The 20,133-nt window shown below is 42.0% G+C and overlaps 1 protein-coding gene across 1 annotated transcript in view; it reads right to left on the bottom strand.

Annotated features, from left to right (window-relative positions):
* LOC117369376 (probable cytosolic oligopeptidase A) overlaps positions 1–15,956 on the bottom strand; it is a 69,576-nt gene extending 53,620 nt beyond the window's left edge. Inside the window, exons 1-6 of the mRNA XM_033963859.1 lie at positions 15,886–15,956; positions 14,515–14,577; positions 4,220–4,398; positions 2,905–3,041; positions 904–972; positions 8–168 (exon numbers count right to left, since the gene is read on the bottom strand). Coding sequence (XP_033819750.1) covers positions 8–168; positions 904–972; positions 2,905–3,041; positions 4,220–4,398; positions 14,515–14,577; positions 15,886–15,956 — 680 coding nt within the window. The remainder of the gene's footprint in view (positions 1–7; positions 169–903; positions 973–2,904; positions 3,042–4,219; positions 4,399–14,514; positions 14,578–15,885) is intronic.
* Positions 15,957–20,133: the final 4,177 nt, after the last annotated feature.

Below are 20,133 nucleotides of genomic sequence, written 5' to 3'. Positions count from 1 at the left end.
TATTTACCTAAACTTTGTAGTGAGATTAGCAAGCTTTAGATTGATAACATTCAACTTAGACTGTTCTTGTGGTTGGAGGTCTGCCCCTCCATGATGTGCAGAGAGCAGATAGGACTGAAGGATGCGTTGCTGTGGAACATCCAGGTTGTGGCTAGTTTTGTTTAACTCCTGAATAATAATCATCATAAAAAAAATCTTCAGGTGAAAAAATAAGAAAACCAGCATCAGTCTTACAGATGACATAAATGCCCGAGGATGCTGACGTAACAAAATTGTAATTTGTGGTACACCAAGCATCCGATTGTGTTCATTCATTATGCAGTTCTGAAACTGGTTGTTCCACGTGTAAATTATATATCCACCTCCACTTAGAGAATGACACGGTGACAAAATTCATCACCGTTCCCGTCCCCATGGATAACCGCGGGAAACCATCTTCATGTCATTCTTTAAGGAAAGAGGGAAGAATCAGAGTATGAATGGCCACAACCACTGACCCACAAGCTTTGCTTTGAAGAATGCTGGTGTAGAAGGATTGAGATTGAAATAGACACTGAAGAATGACAGTCTCTGGTATCCAGAGCAGATATTGTGATGTCATAATGCCTCATTCCACCAGTGCCTAAGAGCCAATCACATCAGTGATGTCTCAATGGCTTCATTATCTTTGGCTCCCAGAAGAATCAGAGTATGAATGGCCACAACCACTGACCCGCAAGCTTTGCTTTGAATAATGCTGGTGTAGAAGGACAGAGGATGAAATAGACACTAGAAAATGACATGGGTTTATTTCCCGCGGTTATCCGCGGGGACGGGGACGGTGATGAATTTTGTCACCGTGTCATTCTCTACCTCCACTTTCTGTGACATGTTAAGTGCTATTAAAAGTCTTCACAAACTCACCTTGAAAGCATTATAAGTGATCAGACTCTGATCCAGGCAGGTGGTAATGTTCACGAAGATCGGTTGAACCTGCAAAGCACAAACTTTCTGTTGTACCCTTTTATCAACATGGAAAGCTAGGGAGACGGTTCGGATTATAATGCTACAGAAAGAAAATTGAGCTGGAGAAGGAGGGGTTAAGTCATGATCTTCGAGACTCAATATAGGATGAATATTTTAATCTTCATGTTAAAAAGTCTTTAATAATCTAACAGACTGCTTTGTCCCCTCATTCCATAGCAGGTCGCTTAAATCTATGCGTCGATTGCACGCGTAAATGTGTAGAAGCATGTCATAGGTGCGGGTAAATGTACGCTTATGTGTATAAATGGTAACATTGCGCCCAAACACTATTCTAAATTTATGTACTCAACTTGCATAATGCGTATTAGGGGGGTTCACATGGGGGAGAATGGAACACTGTAAGTTGCGCAAGTAAGAGTCAAGTCTAGGGGCTAACATTTAGCAAGCCAGAGCCCTTTCACAGATGTTCACGCTTCGATTTAGGTGCAATGATGGGTTATACTAGTATTCTATAAGGATCCTTACCCATGGATTCTACAGAAGTTACCCATATTTGGATGTTATCCCGAGATGCATGTGCAACTTCATTGGTTAACGAGACCTAGGACGCTAACAGTCAATTATTAGCTATGCATGCATCTTCTTGTGTATTGTTCTATAGCAGGGGTAGGGAATTCCGGTCCTTGAGAGCCACAGGCAGGTCCACATTAAATATGCATGAGATAGATTTGCATCTCAAGGAGGCAGTGCATGCAAATCCATCTCATAACATATTCATTGTGGAATATATCCTGCAAACCTAACCTGCCTGTGGCTCTCGAGGACCGTAATTGCCTACCCCTGGTCTTTAACAATGGGCTCCTAAGTCCCGTTAATAGGTAACCCAAAAGGGGGCATGGGTGGGCCAGGGGTGCTCCAAAAATTTTGGCGCAGTGTTATAGAATACTGGGCACGTATACCCAACTTGCACACAAGGATTTATATCTGGCTTTTCAGCAGGCGTAAGTCCTCGTGCCCCAGCTTGGGTGTGAAAATCGGCACTATGCGCTGGTCTGTAAAAGGGCATTCAGCCTGGATCATCCTTTACAGAATAGCGTTGACGCCCTGATTTTTTCCGTTGCAAATTTTGAACGCTATGTCCTGAATCTGGCCCTTGATGTGCGTGCATGTCCTTATCGAACAGGCTTACTTCCTGTTTTATTGTTATTTTGATATCTAAGTGGTGACGTCCCGTTATAGAATGCCTTCTACCTGTCCACTTATGCTAACTGATCAACAAATTGATAGGTAAATGGATGCTGGGTTTGTAGATGTTCATCAAAGCTGACTTTTGGTTAGTCCATGCCATGTGCAAGAATAAATTGTTGCTAGCTCTTCAGCAGTTCCAGCTCATCGCTTTTTCTCTCTTCCCCCCCTGCATCTGTTCTCCCACCCTCTACACTGCATTATTATTCTTCCAGCTCCCTCTCTTCCTCTTTAAAAAAAGAGGACACCTGGCCCCGCCCCGTTCTAACCTCAGCCCCGCCCCACTCTGCTCTCAGCCCCGCCCCCACACAAACTTCCCATCTCTTTCCCCGAGCTTGGGGCTGTGCCTGGATGTCTTCTGCGCATGTGTGGATGTCGACTCAATGACATCACACACGTGCGCGGATGTGTGTGGCATCATCGTGTCGACATCCGCGTGTGCGCAGAGGACATGCAGACATGGACCCGAGCTTGGGGCCTTCCAAAACCCGGACAAACTGCCGGGTTTTGGAAATCCCTCCGGGCACCCGGACAGTCCTCTCCAAAGGGGACAGGTCCAGGTTTTCCTGGACATCTGGTAACCCTATCTCTTTCCCCCTGAATACAGGATGTGGAAGGACATGGGCCCAATTTGTATGGCAATCTGTGTGGCTGCACAGACTCCACAACCCAAAGAGCAGCCCTGGCACTCACCTGCTGAAAGACTTTCCTCAGTTCAATGGAATTCTTCACATTTTGCAGGTGATTCACAATCTGCCAGCTGTAGAAAAAAGGAACCTGAAGCACCTCCAGAGGCTCCTCCACAGATTCCCAAGTCCTAGGCAAGCTTCCTGCACAAAGCAATAGCAGCGTGAGACATATTTGTAAAGGAAAAGTGAGATATGACGTCCTCAGAGATCCACTGAAGACAGAATCTCATTCTAGTGAGCTTTGTCTATTCACCATCTCATGCAGTGTTTTTCAATGCAAGGCCTGGGGGGGGGGGGGGGCTAATGGCAGCCCCCAGAATCCTTTGGGATGGTCTCTATTGTCTTTCTGGCTTTTTCTGCTGCTCATGCTTGAAGGACAAGGTATTTCTCAATAGACGAAGAAAAAAAAAAAAGTATTTGGAAATTTGGAAATGTTTACAACAACCTTGAGGATAACCCCCGTGAAGTTTGAAGGTGGGCGGGTAGGGATGAACGTCACTGGCACACACTGGGAAGATATTTGCTGGTCCTCCTTCAGCTTATTTTAATCCAAAGTAGTCCCAGCTTAAAAATGAATGAAGACCGCTGATCTAGTGTGTTCAAAGTGTAGACCCGAAATTAAAAACTCTTTCTCTATCTTTGGAGTAAGCACTATTTATTTAGGTTTTGCCAAATTAAAAAAATATATATATTTGTTTAACTTTTTTTTTTGGTTTTTTACCAAACTTTTCAAACCACTCTCGTACATTTTTTAACTAAAGGTTCATTGTTCAGCAAGCCGATTTGGACATCCATTTTCTAGGCTTTTAGATACTTCGTAGCGATATAATTTCCCAGGAAGGAGAGTTAGTAAATGTCTTAGCTGCTTTATTGGTAGCTTCTATGACTGGGGAGTCAATTCAGAGCTGTTTACAAAGACATTGTAATGGATTTTACAATACAGATTCGGATGGATTCCACTGTGATTGCTGTCGATCTTCTTGCTGCTTGGCTCGGGTACCCTGGTTACATTTGCATTATTACATTATCATATATGTATATTATGTTTACATCAATCACAGTTAACCATTCTAAGTATGCTATATTTACACCCTCCTAAATAGGATTACACAAGATTACTTATAACAATTAAGCAAGTGTAATAATTCTTTCATTTTATTCAATATTAATAGACCTCTCTAATCACACTCTCTGGTATTTATTGAACTGTGCATGGATTTTCTAAAGGACTTTCACTTTGTCCTCCAAAGTAGGTTCTGATAGCAAGCCTCAGAAAAAAAAACTACTTGAGTGTTGAACTCTTAAAACTGGTCACCTACCAGTTTCTTGTAGGTGCTTTTCGTACTCCTTTAGTGCTTTCAAAAGATCTTCAGACGCCTTTGTAATCCCAGGTACAACGTGTGCCGACACAATGGTGGAAAAGTGAGGCAGAGACGACGTGTCAAGCAGTGGATTTAGCTCAGACAGTGCAATGGCCTCAGCTGAATGAAACAGTTTGCTGCCAAAAAAAAAATTAAAACATCTAAATACATTTTAGATGTTCTTATTGGCAATTAAGTTCTATAGGAACACTCCATAAATGGTCTTCTCGCCTTGAAGGCTACCAACGGGTAGGTTTCAAGAATATTCCTAATGAGAGAGATTTGCATTCAATGAGAGTAGTAAAACTCCAAATATGCATATTCATTTGAGATATCCTGAAAACTGGCATTAGAAGACTGGGAGTGACTACCAAGCCTCTTTCCACTTCATTATGTGTCTCTTCCTGTAATTTTGCAGCTGTACATGTGAAGAATTATATGTGCAGCTTTCCTGTGTGATTAAAAACACAGACAGACAAAAGGACAGACTGAAGTAGCTGGGAATAGGAACAGAATGATTAGCAGGTTTCCCTGGCTCCAACAGTGAATAGAAGGAAGAGAAGATGGAGCAGTGGGGTTCTCCAGGCTGGTGGGGTTTCCCAGGCTCTACCGGTGAAAAGGATCTGGAGTGACGGGGCTGGTGGGGTTTCCCAGGCTCTACCAGTGAAAAGGATCTGGAGTGATGGGGCTGGTGGGGTTTCCCAGGCTCTACCAATGAAAAGGATCTGGAGTGATGGGGCTGGTGGGGTTTCCCAGGCTCTACCAGTGAAAAGGATCTGGAGTGATGGGACTGGTGGGGTTTCCCAGGCTCTACCAGTGAAAAGGATTTGGAGTGATGGGGCTGGTGGGGTTTCCCAGGCTCTACCAGTGAAAAGGATCTGGAGTGATGGGACTGGTGGGGTTTCCCAGGCTCTACCAGTGAAAAGGATTTGGAGTGATGGGGCTGGTGGGGTTTCCCAGGCTCTACCAATGAAAAGAATCTGGAGTGATGGGGCTGGTGGGGTTTCCCAGGCTCTACCAGTGAAAAGGATCTGGAGTGATGGGGCTGGTGGGGTTTCCCAGGCTCTACCAGTGAAAAGGATCTGGAGTGATGGGACTGGTGGGGATTCCCAGGCTCTACCAGTGAAAAGGATTTGGAGTGATGGGGCTGGTGGGGTTTCACAGGCTCTACCAATGAAAAGAATCTGGAATGATGGGGCTGGTGGGGTTTCCCAGGCTCTACCAGTGAAAAGGATCTGGAGTGATGGGGCTGGTGGGGTTTCCCAGGCTCTACCAGTGAAAAGGATCTGGAGTGATGGGGCTGGTGGGGTTTCCCAGGCTCTACCAGTGAAAAGGATTTGATGGGACTGGTGGGGTTTCCCAGGCTCTACCAATGAAAAGGATCTGGAATGATGGGGTTGGTGGGGTTTCCCAGGCTCTACCAGTGAAAAGGATCTGGAGTGATGGGGCTGGTGGAGCTTCCCAGGCTCTACCAGTGAAAAGGATTTGGAGTGATGGGGCTGGTGGGGTTTTTCCAGGCTCTACCAGTGAAAAGGATTTGGAGTGATGTGGCTGGTGGGGTTTCCCAGACTCTACCAATGAAAAGGATCTGGAGTGATGGGGCTGGTGGGGTTTCCCAGGCTCTACCAATGAAAAGAATCTGGAGTGATGGGGCTGGTGGGGTTTCCCAGGCTCTACCAGTGAAAAGGATCTGGAGTGATGGGGCTGGTGGGGTTTCCCAGGCTCTACCAGTGAAAAGGATTTGGAGTTATGGTGCTGGTGGGGTTTCCCAGGCTCTACCAATGAAAAGGATCTGGAGTGACGGGGCTGGTGGGGTTTCCCAGGCTCTTCCAGTGAAAAGGATCTGGAGTGATAGGGCTGATGGGGTTTCCCAGGCTCTACCAGTGAAAAGGATCTGGAGTGATGGGGCTGGTAGGGTTTCCCAGGCTCTACCAATGAAAAGGATCTGGAGTGATGGGGCTGGTGGGGTTTCCCAGGCTCTACCAGTGAAAAGGATCTGGAGTGATGGGGCTGATGGGGTTTCCCAGGCTCTACCAGTGAAAAGGATCTGGAGTGATGGGGCTGGTGGGGTTTCCCAGGCTCTACCAGTGAAAAGGATCTGGAGTGATAGGGCTGGTGGGGTTTCCCAGGCTCTACCAGTGAAAAGGATCTGGAGTGATGGGGCTGATGGGGTTTCCCAGGCTCTACCAGTGAAAAGGATCTGGAGTGATGGGGCTGGTGAGGTTTCCCAGGCTCTACCAGTGAAAAGGATCTGGAGTGATAGGGCTGGTGGGGTTTCCCAGGCTCTACCAGTGAAAAGGATTTGGAGTGATGGGGCTGGTGGGGTTTCCCAGGCTCTACCAATGAAAAGGATCTGGAGTGTTGGGGCTGGTGGGGTTTCCCAGGCTCTACCAGTGAAAAGGATCTGGAGTGATGGGGCTAATGGGGTTTCCCAGGCTCTACCAGTGAAAAGGATCTGGAGTGTTGGGGCTGGTGGGGTTTCCCAGGCTCTACCAGTGAAAAGGATTTGATGGGGCTGGTGGGGTTTCCCAGGCTCTACCAATGAAAAGGATCTGGAGTGATGGGGTTGGTGGGGTTTCCCAGGCTCTACCAGTGAAAAGGATCTGGAGTGATGGGGCTGGTGGGGTTTCCCAGGCTCTACCAGGGAAGAGGAGCTGGAGAAGGTGGGCTCGCAGGGCTCCTCAGGCCCCAGCAGCTGAAGAGGAATGCTTCCCCTTAATATAACATAACAAATTGTTTGTATACCGCAGCTTCCTTGCTGTTCTGTGCGGTTTACAGTTCTAAGACACTAATTTAATGTAAAACATTTTTCGAATAGATAAGTTTTTAACGATTTCCTTAAAATTATGTAAGAATCAGATCCTAGAATCAAAGTGCCAAAATTCCTAGCCCATAAAGCCACCTGATAAGCCAAAATTTGATTAAAGAATCTTTTGCATCAGCAGCCCTTTTATTGATGGAAATTCAAATAATCTGAAACTTCATGCAAAACGCATTCTGTCGATGAACTTAAAGTGATCGATGATGTAAGTCAGGACCAGACCATACAATGTCTTGTAGCATATGCAACCAAACTTAAACAATATTCTTGCCTCTGTCTGCAGCCTGTCGAGGCCCTGAGAGGCTGAAAATACCCACTGCCCCAAATTCCCTGCCTAGTGGTGCTACAAACAAGACTGAGGGTTCCTTTTACTAAGGCGCGCTAAATCGGCTAGCATGTTTTAGTATAAGAGGGGGTGAGTCTTCAGTCTCCATCAGATTGAGATCACAGAAAATGTTGATAAATGGAGGGGAGTAAAGGATGACATAGTGACAACTGGTGGAAGAGAAAGAGCAGATGGAAAAGGCGGGGGTAGAGAGTGAGAGGATGTAAAGAGGAGAAAGAAGAGTAAAGGGGCAGAGAAAAAAGAGAAGAGGATAGATTCAAGTGTGGGAGAAGAGGATTCCATTGAGCATAATAGTAATATACTTGCAAGTATATATAAAATAAAGGAAAAGGAGAAAGCAGTGGGAACGGACAATAAGCGATCCACCAGAGCCAGCAGGATAAAAGCAGTGATGTTTATTTCAGTCTAAGATGCAATATAACGATGACCCGACACAGTACTGTGTTTCGGCAAAATAATTTGCCTGCGGCAGGGGTCACTGAGTGGGAAGCTTCGTTGAAGAAGACATCACATCTATGGAAAATATCAATCCAAAATGAACCAGAAAACAGTGTTCCCTATGTTCGTATACAAAACTGACTCCTTATGACTGCTTTCTGGTTCATTTTGGATTGATGTTTTCCATAGATGTGATGTCTTCTTCAACGAAGCTTCTCACTCAATGACCCCTGAAGCAGGCAAATTATTTCGCCGAAACACAGTACTGTGTCGGGTCTTCATTATATTGCATCTTAGACTGAAATAAACATCACTGCTTTTTTCCTGCTGGCTCTGGTGGATTGCTTATTGTCCGTTCCCACTGCTTTCTCCTTTTGCTTATTTCTTGCGGGTCCACATTCTATCGGACTTTTTAGCTGTTTTAAGATAAAGAATAAACACTCTATAAAGAAATCCTGTAATGAGCTGTGCAAATAGAAGCAGCCAAATTGAGAACATCATTTCAGCAAGGCATGCCTTCATAGTATACAGCTTATCCACGAGGAAGTCTGTGTTTTCCTTATTATCTAAAGTCCAGTACACCATCTGTTTGATCTATTAAAAAAAGAACTCGCAACATTGCAGAAAAACTCTTACCAAGAAACAGCTATGCCTAGATATATAGAGGAGATGTCTGTCTTGGCTTACAACTTTCTTTAGCCCCAACTGGCAGGTTGGTGGTATCGCTTCACTATCATATTAACTCCCACAATATAAAATTAGTCAACAGAAAACCAGCAAAGCAGTGGTAGGAAAATAGTGAGGCCTTGCAGCCTTGATATCCTGCAAAAGTCTCCAGGTACTTTGACTTCATGATAAGTTTAAAGGGAGAGTCACTTATGCCTTTACTTTCAAACTCCAGGCAAAGTCCAAGCACACTTTCTCTTTCAAACGCCATGCAAAATCCACATACATTTTCTCTTTCAAACGACATGCAAAGTCCAAGCACACTTTCTCTTTCAAACGCCATGCAAAATCCACATACATTTTCTCTTTCAAACGCCATGCAAAGTCCACATACTTTCTCTTTCAAACGCCATGCAAAATCCACATACATTTTCTCTTTCAAACGCCATGCAAAGTCCAAGCACACTTTCTCTTTCAAACGCCATGCAAAATCCACATACATTTTCTCTTTCAAACGCCATGCAAAGTCCACATACATTTTCTCTTTCAAACGCCATGCAAAGTCCACATACTTTCTCTTTCAAACGCCATGCAAAATCCACATACATTTTCTCTTTCAAACGCCATGCAAAGTCCAAGCACACTTTCTCTTTCAAACTCCATGCAAACCCCACATACACTTTCTCTTTCAAACGCCATGCAAAATCCACATACATTTTCTCTTTCAAACGCCATGCAAAGTCCACATACTTTCTCTTTCAAACGCCATGCAAAATCCACATACACTTTCTCTTTCAAACACCATGCAAAATCCACATACACTTTCTCTTTCAAACGCCATGCAAAATCCAAGCACACTTTCTCTTTCAAACTCCATGCAAACCCCACATACACTTTCTCTTTCAAACGCCATGCAAAATCCACATACACTTTCTCTTTCAAACGCCATGCAAAGTCCAAGCACACTTTCTCTTTCAAACACCATGCAAAATCCACATACATTTTCTCTTTCAAACACCATGCAAAATCCACATACACTTTCTCTTTCAAACGCCATGCAAAATCCACATACACTTTCTCTTTCAAACGCCATGCAAAGTCCAAGCACACTTTCTCTTTCAAACGCCATGCAAACCCCACATACACTTTCTCTTTCAAACGCCATGCAAAATCCACATACATTTTCTCTTTCAAACGCCATGCAAAATCCACATACATTTTCTCTTTCAAACGCCATGCAAAGTCCACATACTTTCTCTTTCAAACGCCATGCAAAATCCACATACATTTTCTCTTTCAAACACCATGCAAAGTCCACATACATTTTCTCTTTCAAACGCCATGCAAAATCCACATACACTTTCTCTTTCAAACGCCATGCAAAGTCCAAGCACATTTTCTCTTTCAAACGCCATGCAAACCCCACATACACTTTCTCTTTCAAACGACATGCAAAGTCCAAGCACACTTTCTCTTTCAAACGCCATGCAAAATCCACATACATTTTCTCTTTCAAACGCCATGCAAAGTCCACATACTTTCTCTTTCAAACGCCATGCAAAATCCACATACATTTTCTCTTTCAAACGCCATGCAAAGTCCAAGCACACTTTCTCTTTCAAACGCCATGCAAACCCCACATACACTTTCTCTTTCAAACGCCATGCAAAATCCACATACATTTTCTCTTTCAAACGCCATGCAAAATCCACATACATTTTCTCTTTCAAACTCCATGCAAACCCCACATACACTTTCTCTTTCAAACGCCATGCAAAATCCACATACATTTTCTCTTTCAAACGCCATGCAAAGTCCACATACTTTCTCTTTCAAACGCCATGCAAAATCCACATACATTTTCTCTTTCAAACGCCATGCAAAGTCCACATACATTTTCTCTTTCAAACGCCATGCAAAGTCCACATACTTTCTCTTTCAAACGCCATGCAAAATCCACATACATTTTCTCTTTCAAACGCCATGCAAAGTCCAAGCACACTTTCTCTTTCAAACGCCATGCAAAATCCACATACATTTTCTCTTTCAAACGCCATGCAAAGTCCACATACTTTCTCTTTCAAACGCCATGCAAAATCCACATACATTTTCTCTTTCAAACGCCATGCAAAGTCCACATACATTTTCTCTTTCAAACTCCATGCAAACCCCACATACACTTTCTCTTTCAAACGCCATGCAAAACCACATACATTTTCTCTTTCAAACGCCATGCAAAGTCCACATACTTTCTCTTTCAAACGCCATGCAAAATCCACATACACTTTCTCTTTCAAACACCATGCAAAATCCACATACACTTTCTCTTTCAAACGCCATGCAAAGTCCAAGCACACTTTCTCTTTCAAACTCCATGCAAACCCCACATACACTTTCTCTTTCAAACGCCATGCAAAATCCACATACATTTTCTCTTTCAAACACCATGCAAAATCCACATACACTTTCTCTTTCAAACGCCATGCAAAATCCACATACACTTTCTCTTTCAAACGCCATGCAAAATCCACATACACTTTCTCTTTCAAACGCCATGCAAAGTCCAAGCACACTTTCTCTTTCAAACGCCATGCAAACCCCACATACACTTTCTCTTTCAAACGCCATGCAAAATCCACATACATTTTCTCTTTCAAACGCCATGCAAAATCCACATACATTTTCTCTTTCAAACGCCATGCAAACCCCACATACACTTTCTCTTTCAAACGCCATGCAAAATCCACATACATTTTCTCTTTCAAACGCCATGCAAAGTCCACATACTTTCTCTTTCAAACGCCATGCAAAATCCACATACATTTTCTCTTTCAAACGCCATGCAAAGTCCACATACATTTTCTCTTTCAAACGCCATGCAAAGTCCAAGCACACTTTCTCTTTCAAACGCCATGCAAAATCCACATACATTTTCTCTTTCAAACGCCATGCAAAGTCCACATACTTTCTCTTTCAAACGCCATGCAAAATCCACATACATTTTCTCTTTCAAACGCCATGCAAAGTCCAAGCACACTTTCTCTTTCAAACTCCATGCAAACCCCACATACACTTTCTCTTTCAAACGCCATGCAAAATCCACATACATTTTCTCTTTCAAACACCATGCAAAATCCACATACACTTTCTCTTTCAAACGCCATGCAAAATCCACATACACTTTCTCTTTCAAACGCCATGCAAAATCCACATACACTTTCTCTTTCAAACGCCATGCAAAATCCACATACTTTCTCTTTCAAACGCCATGCAAAATCCACATACACTTTCTCTTTCAAACGCCATGCAAAGTCCAAGCACATTTTCTCTTTCAAACGCCATGCAAACCCCACATACACTTTCTCTTTCAAACACCATGCAAAATCCACATACACTTTCTCTTTCAAACGCCATGCAAAATCCACATACACTTTCTCTTTCAAACGCCATGCAAAATCCACATACTTTCTCTTTCAAACGCCATGCAAAGTCCAAGCACACTTTCTCTTTCAAACTCCATGCAAACCCCACATACACTTTCTCTTTCAAACGCCATGCAAAATCCACATACATTTTCTTTTTCAAACGCCATGCAAAGTCCAAGCACACTTTCTCTTTCAAACGCCATGCAAAATCCAAGCACACTTTCTCTTTCAAACTCCATGCAAACCCCACATACACTTTCTCTTTCAAACGCCATGCAAACCCCACATACACTTTCTCTTTCAAACGCCATGCAAAGTCCACATACTTTCTCTTTCAAACGCCATGCAAAATCCACATACATTTTCTCTTTCAAACGCCATGCAAAGTCCACATACATTTTCTCTTTCAAACGCCATGCAAAGTCCAAGCACACTTTCTCTTTCAAACGCCATGCAAAATCCACATACATTTTCTCTTTCAAACGCCATGCAAAGTCCACATACTTTCTCTTTCAAACGCCATGCAAAATCCACATACATTTTCTCTTTCAAACGCCATGCAAAGTCCAAGCACACTTTCTCTTTCAAACTCCATGCAAACCCCACATACACTTTCTCTTTCAAACACCATGCAAAATCCACATACATTTTCTCTTTCAAACACCATGCAAAATCCACATACACTTTCTCTTTCAAACGCCATGCAAAATCCACATACACTTTCTCTTTCAAACGCCATGCAAAATCCACATACACTTTCTCTTTCAAACGCCATGCAAAATCCACATACTTTCTCTTTCAAACGCCATGCAAAATCCACATACACTTTCTCTTTCAAACGCCATGCAAAGTCCAAGCACATTTTCTCTTTCAAACGCCATGCAAACCCCACATACACTTTCTCTTTCAAACACCATGCAAAATCCACATACACTTTCTCTTTCAAACGCCATGCAAAATCCACATACACTTTCTCTTTCAAACGCCATGCAAAATCCACATACTTTCTCTTTCAAACGCCATGCAAAGTCCAAGCACACTTTCTCTTTCAAACTCCATGCAAACCCCACATACACTTTCTCTTTCAAACGCCATGCAAAATCCACATACATTTTCTTTTTCAAACGCCATGCAAAGTCCAAGCACACTTTCTCTTTCAAACGCCATGCAAAATCCAAGTACACTTTCTCTTTCAAACTCCATGCAAACCCCACATACACTTTCTCTTTCAAACGCCATGCAAACCCCACATACACTTTCTCTTTCAAACGCCATGCAAAATCCACATATATTTTCTCTTTCAAACGCCATGCAAAATCCACATATACTTTCCCTTTCAAACTCCAGGCAAAGCCCACTGGTAAAAAGTACCTGCAGCCTTTAACCTCAAGTGGTTGGTCTGAAAGTTATCCCCATTTGGGTTTGTAGTTTGATCCTCATAGAAGCAGACAGTAACATTTGTCTTTATTGGAGACTTTTCTGATTTTTTAACCTGTGTGGTTTCTTCCCAAATGTACTCTGTTTTGATGCCATTTCTAATGTAAAGGTGGAATAAAAACATTAACATAACATAACATAATGGAATTAGAAGTGGACTTTATCTGTGCATGTATCACTAATAATAAAACCCTATGCGCGCATGCGCACTCCTACCTGCGTGATCTGTAACTCCGTGGCCGGCAGAATGTTATAGGGTTTGGCGCGTGCGCACGATCGGCGCTGACATCAGGGAGAGAAGGAGGCGGCAGCAACCGAGCTACGGGGCTAGGGGAGGGAAGGCCACAACCACTGCCGCTCCCTGGTCGCACGGCCTTCTCCTCTGCCTCCATTCTCCCCTCTGGGTCACAGCACCGTTGCAGCTCGCAGGATCCATGCTCTCTGCCCACCCGGTGGCAGAGAGCATGAATTACCTCTGAATTTGAGTTCGTTGGGCGGGTCGAAGATGAGGATTTGTTTATTTGCTGCCATAGCGCTGGAGGCTGGTAGCGCTGCTGCAGAGAGGGGGGTGGGGAGGGGGGTCAGCTAAAGGAAGGAGACCGGGCACAAGCGGGGAACGGGAGGGAGGGAAAGAGACAGAAAGACAGACAGCGGCCAAGGAGAGAGAGAGAGAGAAAAAGAGACAGAAAGACAGACAGACAGACAGACAGCGGCCAAGGAGAGAGAAAGAGAGAAAGATACACAGACATCGGCCAAGGAGAGAGAGAGAGACAGAAAAACAGACAGACAGTGGCCAAGGAGAGAGAGAGAGAGAAAGAGACAGAAAGATACACAGACAGCGGCTAAGGAGAGAGAGAAAAAAAGGGACAGAAAAACAGACAGACAGCGTCCAAGGAGAGAGAGAGACAGAAAGACAGACAGCAGCCAACGAGAGAGAGAGAAAGAGACAGAAAAACAGAAAGACACAGACAGCGGCCAAGGAGAGAGAGAGAGACAGAAAGAAAGACAGACAGACACATCTATTCTAGCACCTGTAATGTAACAGACTTAAAAACTAGTATTTTATACATAGTTTGGTAACTGCACTACAATAAGTCAACAAAATAAAACAGAATTTTACCTTTTATAAGGACAAGATATCCATTTCCATATAATTAAGAAGATCACGTGTTGAACACATCGCCTGTAACCAAGCGGAAACATAGAAAGCAGTAAAGAACTGAAGCATCCAAACTCTTTCCTTAACATGTTCCCAGATTTGCCGCCCATCAACTATTTCTCTCCACTATTCTTTCAATGCCCAAATCTTATATTTTTCCCTTTGTTGTAGAGGCAGAGTTAGGGAGCTAATGTCCCACTGCAGCTATATACCCAGTGTCACAGGCCCCAGACCCACCACCACCTTCACCCACCCTGGACCCTCTGCCACCTTCCCCTCCCCCCATCTCAGGCCTATTGGACGGGCAGGAGGTGCAGCAGTGAAGTACAAGTCTGGCACCGTGGAAAGCCAGATTTAAGCATGACACCCTCAAACATTACCACCCTTCTGCCTAACTGGTTTACTATGTTCCACTGGCCCTGCTTTATCAGACAGACTCCAATCTACTGCCAAACTCCAGAATAGTGGTTCTAAAACCTGTCCTGGGGGAACACCAGCTAACTGGGAAAGTTAAGAGGTGATAGGCTCCGGAGTAATCGAAGGAAATACATTTTTACAGAAAGGGTGGTAGATGCGTGGAACAGCCTCCCGGAAGAGGTGGTGGAGACAGAGACTGTGTCTGAATTCAAAAGGGCCTGGGATAGGCACGTGGGATCTCTCGGAGAGAGAAAGAGATAATGGTTGCTGCGGATGGGCAGACTGGATGGGCCATTTGGCTTTTATCTGCCATCATGTTACAATGTTTCTATATGACAAAAATAAATATATAGAAGCAGAATATCCAAAAAAATTGTAATATAGCCACCAACAGATATTCATATAATAAACCCAAACCCCAGCGGTTTCGTCATAGCAGGTTTTCAAATTAGTATGGAGAAAAGACCTCAGTGTTTCCCAGGAGTTTACCCAGGAAACTTCTATGACAGGGGTAGGGAACTCTGGTCCTCGAGAACCGTATTCCAGTCGGGTTTTCAGGATTTCCCCAATGAATATGCATGAACATCTATTTGCATGCACTGCTTTCAATGCATATTCGTTGGGGAAATCCTGAAAACCCGACTGGAATACGGCTCTCGAGGACCGGAGTTCCCTACCCCTGTTCTATGACTTCTATGAACTCCAGTTTTTATGTCCACAACATCCAAATATTCATTTTTTCTAAATCCTACCGAAGATCCATAAAAGTCTTGTCTCTCCACCTGGACGCCCAGTAGTATCGTCATGTGGCTCCTTGTTAGAAAAAGTTAATCAATATGTTGATATCTTTTTGAAACCACTTGTGCCATTAATAAAGTCTTTTGTCCAAGATACCACCCATTTTTTTGCGCTTACTGTCTCAATATCATCCCACTGGTAACACGGATACTAGTGACATTAGATGTACAGTCACTGGACACGAACATCCCGCAGGACTTGGCTTTGGCTATTTTGAAAGAATGTTTGGACCACTGGATGTGCCCCCATCAAACACCTACAGATTTTTAAATAAAATTATTATCTGTCTCTCTTAAGAAGAATTACTTTATAATAATAATAAGAAAAATGAATTATAATATTGTAATAACATAGTACTTCTTCTTGTATTAATAATTGGGAGGAGGGGGGAGAAAATGATTATTTGATGTATTAATTGTGTTTTTAATAGTGCATTTTATGTAGTGTTTATGTTTATGTTCAATTAATTGTATTGCACTGTCAAAGTTTGAAAATCAGTAGATTTATATAAAAAAAAAAAAAAAGAAGAAGAATTACTTTATTTTTCAAGGGATATTTTACCAGCAGTTATCTGGAACAGCGATGGGGGCTACGTGCGCTCCGTCTTTAGCCAACCTTTTTATAGCGGGATTTTGAAGAAAAATTTGTCTACAACTCTGCATGGTTTTCAAAAGTAACCTTATGGGCTCCTTTTACTAAGCTGCGATAGTGTTTTTAGCGCACAGCAGAATTTTAGCGGGCGCTAAACCCAGGCTACGCGGCTAGAACTAACGCCAGCTCAATGCTGACATTAGCGTCTAGCACACGTGGCAATTCTGTGCACGCTAAGCGCACGCTAAAACCGCCCTGTGGTGCAGATATATTGATGACATTTTTTTTAATATGGGAAGACTTGCTACCTAATCTACAATCTTTTGTCAATTTTTTGAATAGCTGTTTACCTACTATTCATTTGATATCCAGCAGATTTCTTTTCTAGATGTGCTCATTACAGTCAATGGTGAAGATTTTTCTACCTCTGTTTTTCGTAACGATACAGATAAAAATACCTTTTTAGAGTTTTCTAGTTCCCACCCGCAACATCTTAAAGAAAACTTACCTAATTCTCAATTCCTTTGATATCGTAGGCTGTGCTCCACGAAAAAAGAATTTAAATCTCAAGCCAGAATTTTGAGTGATAAACTTCTAGCTCGGGGTTATCCCGAGGCATGTGTTAAAAGATCATATACACGAGCATTCAGGGCCGGATTTTCCTATAGGCTAACTAGGCTTCAGCCTAGGGCCTCAAGATCAAGAGGGGCCTACATTCAAATTGTTAGCAAAATTAAAATTACACCATTCTAAAAACAGTGAACACTAAAACACTGAACCGAAAATAAGGAGAAATTCTACGCATATGACTAATAAACAAACATAAAAATGTATTGGTTAAGATCAACGCGTTTGGCCCATTGGGTCTGTTCGTTTGTATATACTAGATTGCACCAAAGTATAGTTCATACGTTCACTGATTGCTATGGCAAATATTGACGTGCCTTATGCTACTAAGCTCTGGTTTGTTCTTGCATAAATAAAGTGCAGATTGGCGTAGACTGGAACAGACAAACGAACAGACCTATTGATATCCCGACGTTCGGTTATATTCGTGTTACTTCGATAATATGAAACACGTGTTAATGTTATTAGAAAAGATGAGACAAACACATAAACCTTCAAAAAATTCCACTATTGTCGCATACAGACTTGTATCAAATAATATTCAAAGAAAATATTCAAGTGGCCTTCCCCAAAGTGGAATCAATCTTACGGCTGTTTCTCAGTTTAATAGTCACTAATTGTACTGGAGAAAGGTCATTTTCAAGACTTAAAAATATCAAAAATCAATTAAGAAGCACAATGACCCAGACGAGGTTGTCTTCATTGAGTATTTTGTGCATCGAAAATGAGACCTTCAGAAAAATAGATTTTGATGAACTTATAGAAGTGTGAAAAAGTTTAGAAAGAAATTCTTCTAATCTACTATTTCGTTTTAAATGTATACTTGGATTGAATCAGTTCTTAAATATTAACATAAAATTTATTATGATATACAATTTGATATTTTCTTTTTTGTGATCTGGATTTTGTTTGAATAAAGTTCCATTTTTGGTTTAGTTTAAGACTTAAAATTCATAATAATTCATACTTAAACTTTAAATGCAAATTATTATGAAATAAATTTATCTGAATTGAATTTGGTTTAATCTTCAATGCATTGAATATATTTAATTTAATTTGATAGAAAATATGATAATTTTTATTGCATATTTTATTTTCGTAGTCAAAGATTTTCATTATTTGAATTTTGTTTCTTTGTAAATGTTGTGTGTTATGTTTGATTAGTTATTGTTACAAGTACTATATATGGTGCTGAGAATAAATGTCCAAATAAGTGTTCTCGACTTTTTTTTATTTATTATCCGTGTTACATTTTTTATAAAGGTTAGTACCAATAACAACATGTTTCATTTAACATATTGATATATATCACAGTAATGATGTATTTTATTATTTCTCATGTAATTTACAAACTTAAAAATGGGAGGTGAAAGGGCCTCATAAGTGGAATAGCCTAGGGCCTCTTTTCATCTAAATCCGGCCCTGCGAGCATTGCATAATCAGAGGGATATTCTCCTTCAGTACTCTGAATCTGAACCAGAGACTGATAAATTAGTTTGTGTTCTACGATATTCACAACAGGCAAGGAGTTTTGAAAAAATTCTAAAAAAAAAAAACCACACTGGAATTGCTTATCTATTAATTCATGTTAGAGAGATCTGAAAATAACTACAGCATATTCTAGAAATAAAAATCTACAAGAATTTTTCTGTCCATAGAATTGTAGGGGTGCTATGTTACATGAGGTTGCCCAGGGTGATCAAGGATCCCCAACTACTTGCAGGAAAATACAACACTTAAGGTGATGCTAAAGATATTCCTTTTCCGCGATGCCTTTGTAACCTAAACTGTCCTTTTAAGGACGACTTAGTTTTAAGAAATATTTCTACTTTCAGTTCCTCCAACCTCTTGTTCTTCCTATCAATTGTAGTTCCAATCCCTTCTTCCCTTCTGTTCCCGTTTGTCTGTGTCATTAAATCGTTTTTTCCCTTGGTTTGTTTTAGAATAAATTATATTTTAATTGGTATATTGTTATGGCATTTTTGTGCACCGCCTAGAAGGTTCAAGTGGGCGGTATAATAAATTCTAAACTTGAAGATGGACCGGTAGGACACCGGAAATGTGGGCATTGTTCGATCTGTCAGGTTTCTTCGAAATGCAATTCATTTATTAATCCAACTGATAATAGAGAGTATGTGTTAAAATCCTCTACGACTTGTGAGACTAGTGGAGTAATTTATGCTGTGTGCTGTCCATGTAATCTTTTATACATTGGACAGACATGTAGACCCTTCAAGACTAGAGTAATTGAACATAGTTCCTGTTTGATATGTTCTAGGACTGAAGCACCTATGGTACACCTGAGATGCTTTGCTAGATTATAGAATGACTTTTTCCATCGAGTACGGGAGGAGATTTTAAAACTTTCCTAAGGCAGCGTGAACAAAAATGGGTTTTTTAAATTGCAAACGTGAACTCCTAATGGTTTGAATGCCGGAGTTGAATGGCGCGCCTTTTTTTGGAAAAAAAAAAAAAAAAGTATTCTCTGCATAAGATGAGAAGTAAACTTTGATTGGTTGTTTTCTCACCTTCCTTTTTTTCTGATTGGCTAGTGATGACGCATGCACGTATTTTTTAAAGCCAAGTCAAACGCTGAGTCGCCATTTTTCTTGAGGAAGATCTTTGAAGCGGTAGCTCGTTTTCTAAAGTAAATGAAATGTTACTATTGGTTTTTGCTATGAGCAACACTTTTATCAGTGAAGTAATTTATTAATCTTTTGTTTCTTGCTTTTTAGAAATTCCCCTGATGCAGCACTAACGCGCAACTGGGCCTGTCGGCAACTCTGAGTATGTTTCCCGTGAACTGTTAGTCTAACGGTACTGGGTGTTTAACTTGAACTGCTGAGAGTTTTCCATTATAGCAATAACGTAACGAGGCAAATCGAGTCACATCAAGGTTTGTTCGGAGGGCGCCCAGGAAAATCAACTTCATTCACAGCTCACAAACAAAAACTAACAAGCAAAAACCGCGCCAGGAGAAAAGGTTCAACCACGCTGGTTTCGGGGAGGAGCCCTTCTTCAGGAACCTGTCCCCCTTCGTTTTTGCTTTCGTCGGGGGACAGGTTCCTGAAGAAGGGCTCCTCCCCGAAACCAGCGTGGTTGAACCTTTTCTCCTGGCGCGGTTTTTGCTTGTTAGTTTGTGAGAAG

The sequence above is a fragment of the Geotrypetes seraphini genome, chromosome 11 (genome assembly GCF_902459505.1).
Source record: "Geotrypetes seraphini chromosome 11, aGeoSer1.1, whole genome shotgun sequence".
Taxonomy (NCBI): Eukaryota; Metazoa; Chordata; class Amphibia; order Gymnophiona; family Dermophiidae; genus Geotrypetes; species Geotrypetes seraphini.
The sequence above is the reverse complement of the archived record's forward strand: the minus strand, read 5'-3'. Positions and strand labels throughout refer to the sequence as shown.